Here is a 12,004-nt window from a genome sequence, read left to right as displayed (position 1 = left end):
TTTTTTTTTTTTTTTTTTTTTTTTTTTTTTTTTTTTGGCTTCCTATCATTATTATTCTCCCCCACTAACTCTATTTTTTGTTCCATTTATTCATATATTTATAGCGTAAGCATGACGTACATATTATGCATGCTAATTACTCTTAAATTTTCATGCATCTAATACAATACCTTTCTTCATCGTATCCCTTCTATCCCTTAGGATGCTTTTCCACAGTATTTTAAGCACTTGATTGAATGTTGTCGAGATTTTTTGGCACATCGTGTCTACAGAAGATTTTGTCGATTGCTCTCCCAACATTATGTAGAAAGAAAATCTAACCCTATCGTGAAAGATAGTTTTTTTTTACATTCTAAGCGATGTAATCTGAGTTATGAATATATTGTACCTTGGGGGCATCTAGATTCTTAGATTGTACCGACTTTAGTCCTTTGTTTCTAGGTATTACCTAGATTTTTTTATTTTTTTATGTAGTGGACTTGGAACTTACGTTGTACTTTTTCATGGTTCTTGTTCTTCATTTTCTTAATTTCATGGGTTATTAGGTTGTTTCTCCAAGAGCTGTTATGAGACATAAGTCCTAATATACATGCTTAGACCCTAATATAAGTTTGTAATATACATTATTAGGTATGAACAATATCATAAAGATCGTGGTATATTTCTTGGAGTTCTAGAAAAATCATGAATCTTTGTTAGGGTACTTAGGGGCAATTTTGTCTTTTCTCTTAGGTCTTGGTTTATACCCTTAACTTGGTTTACTTTCTAAACTTGATCCACACATCTTGACGTCTTAGATAAACTTTGATGCACTTATATATAGGCTTTACTTGAAATCATATCATTTGATGGGTGTTTGTACTTTGAAATATCTTAAACAAACGGGCATTTTGGTCATTTTACTCTTAACTCTGAATTTATCCCGAATAAGTCATATATAAAATCTTACCTCATTTGGAGTTCAATCGATTTATAAACCAACCCTTATACGATGAACACTCTGATCTATGGTTTCATTACCTCGCTTTGAACTAGAAACCTCCTCAACACTCGGCACAAAAAATTTGGTGTGGAAAGTAGCTGATCAACGACTTCTCTATCTTCTGCTCTCCTCTTTCACTGAGGAAGTCATTGTTGTCGTCATTAGTCCTCCACTGCACGTGACGTTTGGCTCACATTGGAGTCTACGTTAAGCCATCATTCAAAAACCCTTGAACTGAGACTCAAGGATAACTTGCAGATGATGAAACGCGACACCAAACCTGTTGCTGAGTATGCCCGTACCTTCAAAACAATTTGTGATCAACTTCATGCCATTAGTAGACCCGTCAAGGACATTGATAAAGTGCATTGGTTCCTTCGTGAATTCGACACCAATTTTTCAACCTTTTCTACTATTCAAATGGCTCTCACCCCTCTCCCTTGTTCTGTAGATTTAGTCTCTAAAGATGAAAGTTTTGAGTTGCTTCATTGTTCCCTTTAGTCTTCTGACTCCACTCTACAACATTCACAACAACTAATTGTGGTCGCACCCATAAAAGTCACCCTACTTCCTTTAGTAACCAACGAGGTTGATCATTCTCATTCTCACAATAACAACTCTTCCAACCGAAGACGAACCCACTTGGGTCAACGTCGTCGACCACCTCGCTGCCAAAATGGAAGTAATTAGTTTCATACGAAATAAGATTTTAGATTTTTGTAATTAAAAAATTAAAACAATTGTTAATAGAAAAAAAAAGGAAAAAGAAAAGAAAGAAAGGATAATTAAAAGAAACATAACCATATATTTGGCATTCGGGGCATCATTTATTGTTCCTTTCCTTTTCATTTATTTATATTTTTGCTTTATCTTTTCCTTTTTATTATGTGACCGTGATTCCTCCCCACTTTTCAACTCCCACACACATCCTTTGCTGCCTTTCCACCTACCAAAATATTCTCGAACTCTAAATATTCAAATAAAAATATAAAAATCTTAAAGGTCTTAGAAATGGGAAGCTCTGATATCATGTTAAGAATAAGAAACATAAGTGGGATTGAAAGTCCTATTTTCATTTATGTTCACTATGATGTAGGAGGTCTTTCATCAAAAGAAAATATCAAGTTCCTTTTAAGTTAGAACCTACTCTTCCAAACTCAAATCAAAGAAAAAATTTGTCCCCAAGGAAAAATTTGTCCCCAAGGTGTAAAATTGCTCAAGGGAAAGAACTTACTTTGCTAATATCTATAACGAATTGGTCAAAATTGGTGAGATCGTCGGGCAAAGGAGTGTGATTAGATAAAGAATCGGAGCGAAGTTAGAAAAGTTTGAGGATCTAACATTGAATATGAGTAGTCGATATGTGGCTTGGCACAACATGGACGTCTCGAGCCTAAATTTCTATTTACTCAGAGTCATTATTAATGTCTCATGCTCTTCTAAAATGCGGAAATATAACTTTTAAAAGAAAACATCATCTATAGTTTAAATGTCGAAAACATTTAAACCATCTTCTAACTTTGGAAAATACAGTCATGGTCTTACGTGTTTAAATACGAAATATTGAAATTTAGAGAAAATAAAAATAGATACAAAATAGTTTAAATCGATGAAATGAAAAACAATATGTTCTAACCTAAGACTAGGAATTTAAATATGAGTTTACCCTATGCACGTGTCACAGTCTCTGCTCGCAATGCCACCGTCATCCATACATGCGTCTTGCCTTTACCTAAAAAATGATGTGGCACACGACCGAAACATTTCGAAGAATACTCAGTAAATGACTCCATTATAGGGGGGTCATGCAAATGCAAACATATGCAATCATGCTCTAGGGACCTATCTCTATCTCATATTAGGGGTGGCCTCCAGTCTCGAACTACTATGGTTGTATAGTATTTCTCTACACACGACCCACACGTGCAAGTATGAATCCCCAGGGGGCTCGCACACCCCCTAGACCCTCTCTAGTCAAGCTACTCTGTTGTGACGTCCAGAGGTCAGCGGAACCCCTAGTGTCATGCTCTCCATGAACACCTTCATCATCACACTGTGTGCGTCCGCGTTTATCATCTCGAGGGGAAGTATCCCTATACTTATGAATATACAACATACATGAGGTCCCTCTAAATGATTAAAAAAAAATGAACTCAAACGGGTTAATTTTCTTGTTTCTTCTCTTACAAGTGTTCAAAAATTCTAAGCAGAGTAAAAAAACTTCATCTTACTTATTATTTGTGTGCTAACAAATTTTATCAAAGATCTCATTTTCTACCGCTAGTGTTTCGAGCGATTAATGTTGACATCAAAAGTGGCAGACAGTGAATAATTGTGAACTACTTTGTTATACGACTTTGATTCAACAATTTCCTAAATTGATAATAATTTAAGGTTTATTTGTCATAAACATTAAATAAAATAAAGACTTCACATATGTCTTTTCCTCTTCACTTTTCTAGAAAATGACTTCATGTGTGTTGCACATGCTACAACACTAATTCAAGAATGTTGGCCAAGTCATTAATTATTTTTGGTTTTTTATATCTTTAATTTTTCTTTTTGTTAAAACAAATATGGGTTTTTTTCGTAAATTTAAATATTTCTTATTCAATATTTATTTTTAAATAAATTACCTTTTCAAAATTAATAATGCACAAAATGTAATTATCAGATCTTATGTAATTGAAGGAACAATTATATATACTTTAAAATATATGCAGACAAATTCTGTAAAATACTTTTCTCTCGTAACATATATGGAGAAGTGCTCATGGTGTGATGCATGAATAACACGTAACATGTGATCTTACTTACGTGTTATATACCATGTATGGTAAGCATAAAAGAAATACCATGTCTTCTAGTATGTTGTGTAAAAACATGTGCAACACGATATTATTCATGCTTATTTCCTTTCCACTAGTTTTCGACAATGTGATCGTGTGCTAGCTTGTATTTAAACCTAGGGGTATGTTAACAAGTCCGTCTAGTGAGGTTATGAAATGCGTGTGTGAACCATGATCATCCAACCCTACTAAAAAAAAGTAATCCCAAAAAAAAGTCATGAAAATTAGATCTCTTTGGTTGTGATCATATTATATGTAGATGTATTTTTCGACACCAACAGTGGTGTCAGTGTCAGTGTCAGGACCTTATTTTTTAGGTTTGGAATCATGAATCTTGATGTAGACTGATATTAAATGTAGCAGCTCAAGCCCACAACCGGCCAATATTGTCCTCTCTTAACTTTCCCTTTCAGATTTCCACTCAAAGTTTTGAAAACATGTATGTTAGGGAGAGGTTTTCATACCCTTATAAAGAATGTTTCGTTCTACTCCCCGACCCATGTGGGATCTCACACTAAAAATACAATAAAATTTTGTACCATTTAAAAGTAAACAACATTTCGTTTTAAAAAAATTCAAAATCAATTATAAATCAAGTGTTATCTAAAAAATTATTACAAAATCGGACTACGGAACGAAATATAAAAACTCAAATGACACAACCCCTACACATAAAATTGGTGTCTTGGGACGACACTTATTTGTGATTATTGACAACCCTTCTACAGGAACCACCATAAACTTAAAAATTCTAATCGAATGACCCATGTGGCATCTAGCTACAGAGTTTGCTTGTATGGTCCCTTATTCCTTTTCTAGACAGATTTGTAGTAGAAGTCTTGTTTAGAAGAACTTTAGCTATTCCACACGATAATGTACATAATCGAATCAAAGTACGACGGTACTGGTCTTATATGCATACTACTTGACAGAGATGTTATTAAGTCTGACCTAGGTCACTAATAACACTAATGACGTACCAAAAAAGATAGGAGATGAAGACTCTGGTGATACCATTCATACTATTAGTAGACTTAGTAAACTTTCTTTGTCTTCTCTCGATATCTGGATGTAAACCAGATTCTTAGCATCTAAACCTTTTAAATATTAGACTATCATCTTAAGGACTCCCTAGACTAGTTTATCAAAGCTAATATGCTATTGACAATACTAGTACCTAAGCTTTTGATTGCTGCTCACCGAACTGTTTGGTCTACAAGAGGTATAGGTGATAGTAAAACCATTCTATTTCTAGCCAAACAGGGAGATAGCTCAACCAATGAGTACAGATCTCATTCTCAATACATAGTATCTAGCACAAAATAAATATCCCATACGTATAACATATAGATTAAAAATCTTATTCTATGGACATTTCAGACACTTTTAGACATCATACATAACATACCTAATATTTTGGCTCAATCTAATATCCTATACATTATTTTCTAGTTATATATGGAGTTAATGCTTGCATGCTAGTATATCTTGTGATCCGGTAGATAATGCCAAAAATTAATTTGTTAGAGAATATTGATGAGGTGGCAGTTAAGTTGACATCCTTAACCAATTAAATAGTGACAAGTGGAGGTTTAGAAGGGTGATATTTGGTAGGGTTTGGTTGTTTTTAAAATTAAAGAAAAGAAAATTAATTTTATATATTTATAACTGAAATATTTCTAAAAAAAATCATTACATACCACAGATCATACTTGATGGTAATTCTAAAAAATATATATATAATAAAAGAAATCTTTTCAAAATAATTTCATATATTATTATTATTATTTATTTATTTTAAAAAAATTAAAATTAAAATTTAAGACCACGAATTATTACTATTTAAAATTTAAATTTGTGACGTGTGTAGATTGAGTCTATATTTTTTGTGTTGTCATTTGTACCACCATCTATTTTGTACTATTTTCAATTTGAATTTGACTATGGTCCGTTTGTTGTTGTCTTGTCTTTTAATCATCAACTTGAGATTTGAAGTCCCGAAAATTGGGTCATAACAGTAATTCCACTAATAAGATCAGAAAAGGTAACCACATGTAACATGTTAAATAATTGGTGAGACTTACTTTTTTTGAATGTTACGTTAGCTCTACTTTTCTTTTCGAATAGGGTTGAATGCATAGTATTTCTCTATATATAGTTCACACGCACATGTGAATGAACTCTTTGGATGGGTTCATTAACATACTCCCTAGGCATGCTATGGGCTACCGTATGTTCATACCACTGAAAACCAAAAGAAAGGCAAGGAGCACGTATAATAATGTGGTGTATGCCTGAAAAGTAATTTACGTTCGATGACATATGTTTTTATAAATAATGATATAAATGATTTTTTTGAATGCATAGTACTTTCTACATGTAGTTCATGCACGAGCGCATTAGCCCACTAGGCGGGCTCGTGTTCATACCTCCTAAGTATGCTACAGCTAGCACACACTCAAATTACCAAAAGCCAACATAAAGAAAGGGGTGTGTATCATATCATAGTGTGTTCATACAAAAAAAAAAAAAAATTGGAAAGTATCTCATGCTCGTGACATACAATATGCATGCGATCCCACATTTTCAAATTATGATACAAGATTAAAATGCACATCTTATAGGGCATAACGAAAATATGGTATCATGACATAGTAGAAGTACATGTATCACATAATGTTTATAAACATCACATCATACAAATAATAACATGTAGACAAGTAGAAACGTTTGTGTTATTTATGCAACAAACAATTCATCAAGACCTAAAAAAAAGAAAAAAAAAACATTCCAACAGTAAAATCACAAGAATTTTTTTAACAGAAAAATCCAATTTGAATATTTTAAAATTACCGGAAGGAATATATAATTTCTCTGTGGTCCTTTTCATCATGTCATGAGGGAGTTAAAAAAATAAAAAATAAAAAATAAAAAAAGGAAAGAAAATTCTCATTGTAATGCCACGTGGATGAAATCTGGAGCCCCTACTTGACCCATCTCTGGCCCCCCACGTAAGGAAATGAAGTCTACGTCAGATATTGAATTAATAACTTTTTTAAAATTTTAAATTTTGTGGTACAAATTTATTAATAATATTAAATTGGACACCGAAAAGTGAACTCGACGTCGCTTCCTTTTTATCATTTTGTGTGGATCAGTCTCTTTGTCTGAGTGTTGAGAACACTTCCAATCATCAGAGACAAATCAAGATTCCGGTTGGTGGAATTTTTTTTTTTTTTTTTCAAAAAGATTTCTCTGGGAATTTGTTCAAGTTTTGAAAATAAATTGTTCAAACGTTTCATTAATTCTCATCCACTGCTTTAACTCGGCGTTGGAACTTTTGAATTTCAATCGTCTTGTTTTGTTTGATTGTTGTTCTTCTTCTTTCTCTTTCGTTTTTCGTGGAGATTTCTGATGGGTCTCTGCAACTCTAAACCGTCTCCGTCTCCGAATTCTGATCGGTTTTCTGAGAAATTTGGTTCAAGAACGCCCAATGGAGTGCCTAATTCGGCTCAGCGAAACTCTATCTCTTCCGTGGGAGGAGCTTCGCCGCTACCGCCTAGCTCTCAAAATGGCACGGGGAATCCGAGAACTGACACCCATGAGATGGAGAATGTGAAGAAATCGCCGTTTTTCCCTTTTTACAGTCCAAGTCCTGCTCATTACCTGTTTTCCAAGAAGTCTCCGGCGAATGCGAGTGCTAATTCCACTCCGAAGCGGTTTTTCAGGAAGCCGTTTCCGCCGCCGTCGCCAGCGAAGCATATTCGTGCGGTTCTAGCGCGGCGGCACGGCTCGGTGAAGCCAAACGAGGCGTCGATTCCGGAGGGGAGCGAAGCGGAAGGGATTACTGGTTTGGATAAGAATTTTGGGTTTTCGAAGCATGTTTCGAATAAATATGAGCTTGGAGAAGAGGTTGGGAGAGGGCATTTTGGCTACACTCGTGCAGCGAGGGTTAAGAAGGGCGAGCATAAGGGCCAACAAGTGGCTGTCAAAATCATTCCCAAATCTAAGGTAAAGACCTTCCTCATTTCAGCTTTGTGCTCTGCAACGATCTTTGATTTTGTTACAATATTGCTTTCTTTACACTCAAAATGGGAATTATTGTTTTTCAAGTTAACATGGATTTCTTGTTAATCTGCTTGTTCTAGAGATCTAGTTAACATGGAATATAGGAACTGGCTTGTGGATCTTGAGGCTTTCCTTTTATGTTCAAATATTTTGTATTGCTTCAATAAATTGTGTCCAACATATACTTAGTAGTTCCTTTGTTCTAAGATTCATTAATTTAGTTGATTTCAGCTAAGTCTTGAACCTTTGCTCTGGATTTAAACAATACTATGATATGCTTTTCGGGTCATTAATTTATTCTGGTTGCAACTTGTTCTATATTGATGTTGGTCTCCTTTTCGAATTGTTTACCACGTGTATTCTTGCTGGTAGATGACTACTGCAATTGCGATCGAGGATGTCAGACGGGAAGTGAAGATATTAAAATCATTGAGTGGTCACAACAATCTTGTAAATTTCTATGATGCATATGAGGATCATGACAACGTTTATATAGTAATGGAGTAAGTTTCTTCACTATCGTCTACCTTTGATGCTTATGGGAAGTTCTTTCTTGATTTTACGGTATCGATGAGTCTAATCATGGCTTGATTTTGATGGGTTATGCATTTTTCAGGTTGTGTGAAGGAGGAGAGCTCTTGGACAGAATTCTTTCAAGGTACTCTTATCTAATGCTATCTTGGACGTGTGCTACACGTCTTGCCTTTACTGCTATATCGGGAGTTACTCCACATATTGCTTGACGTAAAACAGATAGTGGATTTATTTCTGTATTTTGTTGAATCTTTTTCATGGCTCGATAGATAACTCGATAAGCCAATGGTTTTTTTCCTTTTCACTTCAAAAGCTTTGATAAACTTGGGATTAATTCTCTGATGTTCTCTTGACGTTTCTTTTACTATATTAGGGGCGGTAAATATACAGAGGAGGATGCAAGGACTGTAATGAAACAAATATTACATGTTGTAGCTTTTTGCCACCTTCAGGGTGTGGCTCACCGGGATCTCAAACCCGAGGTGCGTTATACACAAAGATAACTCTGCTTTGTGCGTTATATTTGGTCTAAATGATCTGTTGTGTTTGCTGCCACTTTATGAATTTTTGGCTAAGTGCAACTTATTGATGGATCAGAATTTCCTTTTCACTTCAAAAGATGAAGATTCGCTGTTGAAGGCTATAGATTTTGGATTGTCGGATTTTGTGAAACCAGGTTTTCCCTTAGTTCAGTTGGTATAGTTTGTTAGTAACCCCATGACTTGCAAAATAGTTGAATGTTCTTTTAACTTTTTTGGCAGATGAAAGGCTGAATGATATTGTCGGTAGTGCTTACTATGTAGCTCCAGAAGTGCTCCATAGATCATACAGTACTGAGGCAGATGTCTGGAGTATAGGTGTAATAGCATATATTCTTTTATGTGGCAGTCGCCCCTTTTGGGCTCGAACGGAGTCTGGCATCTTTAAAGCTGTTCTTAAAGCCGATCCAATCTTCGACGAGCCACCATGGCCTTCTCTGTCTTCTGAGGCAAAAGATTTTGTTAAACGCTTATTGGTTAAAGACCCACGAAAAAGGATTTCTGCTGCTCAAGCCTTGAGTACGTGCTTCATACCAATACTATTTTCTTCCTGTATTCATAATTCCCACTCTCATTTTTACACAGGTCATCCATGGTTAAAGACCCACTCTCATTTTTCTTCCTGCTTCATACACAGGTCATCCATGGATTAAAAATTATATAGATGTAAAACCTCCTCTTGATATCTTAATATTTAAACTCATGAAGACTTACATGCGGTCATCGTCTCTTCGAAAAGCTGCTTTAAGGGTTTGTTTTCTGTACATTTGTATGATTTCCTGTAAATCCACTGTTGTTTTCCCATTATTTTTCTTATTAACTATTCCTTTTTTCTTGGGGTAATATATGGTAGGCTGTTTCGAGAACGTTAACTATAGACGAACTATTCTATTTGAAGACGCAATTTTCACTCTTGGAACCGAGCAGAAATGGCACCATAAGCATAGAAAACCTCAAAGAGGTTATTTCCATCTGTTTTTCTCGTGTTTTTTTTCAACATGGTCTTGTGTTGATTGCTGTTTTACCTATCGTTAGGCTTTGATGAAAAACGTAACAAATGCTATGAAGGAGTCGAGGATCCCTGATTTATTGACATCGGTAATATTCTGAACTATATTTTGGAGTCATCTTCCTTTAAATTATCATTGCTTATGTTTTGCTTTGCTTTTGTGCAACAGCTAAATGCATTGCAATATAGGAGAATGGATTTTGAGGAGTTTTGTGCTGCTACGCTAAGTATCCATCAACTCGAGGCTCTTGATAGGTGGGAGCAACATGCACGGTGTGCTTATGATCTGTTCGAGAAAGACGGAAACAGAGCTATTGTTATAGAGGAACTGGCATCGGTATGTTTGATTTATTTGTGCTTATGATCTTTGCTTGTGATCAAACGTCAGTGCATCCACACACTTAAGAACTTAGTTATATCTTTTTGCATGAGCAATAAGGAAAACGTTAGATCTTGACTGTGGACATGGAATCCTCCCTGGGTTATTTAGATTTTCTTGTAGATAGAGGAAGTCTGTGAGTTCCCACCTCGGTTGGAGAAGGAAATGAAACATTCTTTACAAGAGTGCGTAGAAACCTCTTCTTAATAGACGCACTTTAAAACCGTAAGACTGACGACGATACATAATAGGTCAAAGCGAACAATATCTGCTAGCAGTGGGTTTGGGCCGTTACAAAGTCCAATTCCTAATATGTTGTCAGAAAGTTCGATTTATAAAATGCATGGAATTCTTGACATGGAAATCTTACCTACAGTTGGGTGAAGTTGCAAAACCCAGAAATGAACTCTAATCTCTGGTATTGTGGACATTTCAGGAACTTGGCCTCAGCCCTTCAGTACCTGTTCATGCCGTTCTTCACGATTGGATTAGACATACCGATGGAAAATTGAGCTTCCTCGGGTTTGTCAAACTGTTACACGGACCTTCTAGTCGAACTTTGGCCAAACCATTGTAAGCTTTATAACTCGAATGTTGAAGATTTGTCAAAAGTATTGAGTGTGATAATTGAATCAAATGGCTGAGTTGAGAAATAGTTCGATTTCCATTCAGCCCGAGTTGTGGATACTCGAAACAGGGACGATGATCCAGTGGAATGAAAATGCAGGTGTTGGAGTAGGAGTAGGAGTTATCTCACTGTATTTGTATAGGATTGAGTCAAAAGTGTTGTGTTGAAGTGCAAGTGAAGATAATCATCCAAGGTTTTGAGAGGGTGGCACTTGCATTTCCAGAGGTTTGAACTTCTGGATTGTAATTGTGAGGTTTCTTATGAGTGTCTTCATCTATTACACTGCTTTCTTTCTTCTTTCTTCTGTTGTTGGAAGCTGTTTCCTTTTATTAGCGTATTCATTTATAAGATCAAAATTGTTGTGTTTTTTAGGGAAGGGTGCAGATATGAAGTAGAGCTAAAGAATTGACCCACCGCTAACAAAATTGTTGTGTTCTTAATTGTTCATCTGTTTCATAATCAAAGGCCACAAGTGTTATGAAAAAGTATTTTAAAAGTTGTGATGTAGGCCCATAGTGCATGATCCAGGTTGAAAGACAAGTCTTTTCCATTTGCTATTTGGATGCACAACTTTTTCTAGGATTCCCTTAATTTCTCCGTTGGTGGCTTCAACTTGGCCATTTGTTTGTGGATGATAGGATGTGGATATCTTGTGTTTGACATTATATTTTGCGATCAAATTGTTCATCATTTTGTTGATAAAATGTGATCATTCATTATTGATGAGTACTCTAAGTGCGTTGTTCCTATCAATTTTGACCACATTTTTGGCATTGGACAAGCAATTTTCTCTACCCATTTTGATACAAATTCTATGATTATCAATATACAACTTTGCGGAAATTGGTCATAAAGTTTATTCTTCAGATATCAAAAAGTTCCACTTCTAAAATATAATCGACATGTATTTTGTTTCCTCGGCTAATGTTACTCTTCTTTGGCAATTATTACATCACTCTGTAGGATCTTTGCTTTAATGTCAAGGGTATGCCAAAAGAATTTCATTCATTTAGTCT

The 12,004-nt window shown here is 35.3% G+C and overlaps 1 protein-coding gene across 1 annotated transcript; it reads left to right on the top strand.

Annotated features, from left to right (window-relative positions):
* Nucleotides 1-6,948: 6,948 nt before the first annotated feature.
* Nucleotides 6,949-11,356, top strand: LOC111451779 (CDPK-related kinase 5-like). Its single transcript, XM_023092324.1, has 11 exons — nt 6,949-7,842; nt 8,272-8,402; nt 8,516-8,557; nt 8,807-8,915; nt 9,031-9,109; nt 9,195-9,491; nt 9,610-9,722; nt 9,826-9,933; nt 10,008-10,070; nt 10,151-10,318; nt 10,797-11,356. The coding sequence occupies exons 1-11, from the start codon at nt 7,246-7,248 to the stop codon at nt 10,935-10,937; spliced, it is 1,848 nt and encodes a 615-aa protein (XP_022948092.1). The 5' UTR covers nt 6,949-7,245; the 3' UTR covers nt 10,938-11,356.
* Nucleotides 11,357-12,004: the final 648 nt, after the last annotated feature.

The sequence above is a fragment of the Cucurbita moschata genome, unplaced genomic scaffold (assembly GCF_002738365.1).
Source record: "Cucurbita moschata cultivar Rifu unplaced genomic scaffold, Cmos_1.0 Cmo_Scf00013, whole genome shotgun sequence".
In the NCBI taxonomy this organism is placed as follows: Eukaryota; Viridiplantae; Streptophyta; class Magnoliopsida; order Cucurbitales; family Cucurbitaceae; genus Cucurbita; species Cucurbita moschata.
The sequence above is the reverse complement of the archived record's forward strand: the minus strand, read 5'-3'. Positions and strand labels throughout refer to the sequence as shown.

Excerpts from the sequence above, each read along its gene's own strand:
- LOC111451779 (XM_023092324.1), top strand. The coding sequence starts at position 7,246 with ATGGGTCTCTGCAACTCTAAACCGTCTCCGTCTCCGAATTCTGATCGG. Across the intron at positions 9,110-9,194 it reads GTCGGATTTTGTGAAACCAG|ATGAAAGGCTGAATGATATT; the intron begins GTTTTCCCTTAG and ends CTTTTTTGGCAG. Across the intron at positions 10,071-10,150 it reads TCCCTGATTTATTGACATCG|CTAAATGCATTGCAATATAG; the intron begins GTAATATTCTGA and ends TTTGTGCAACAG.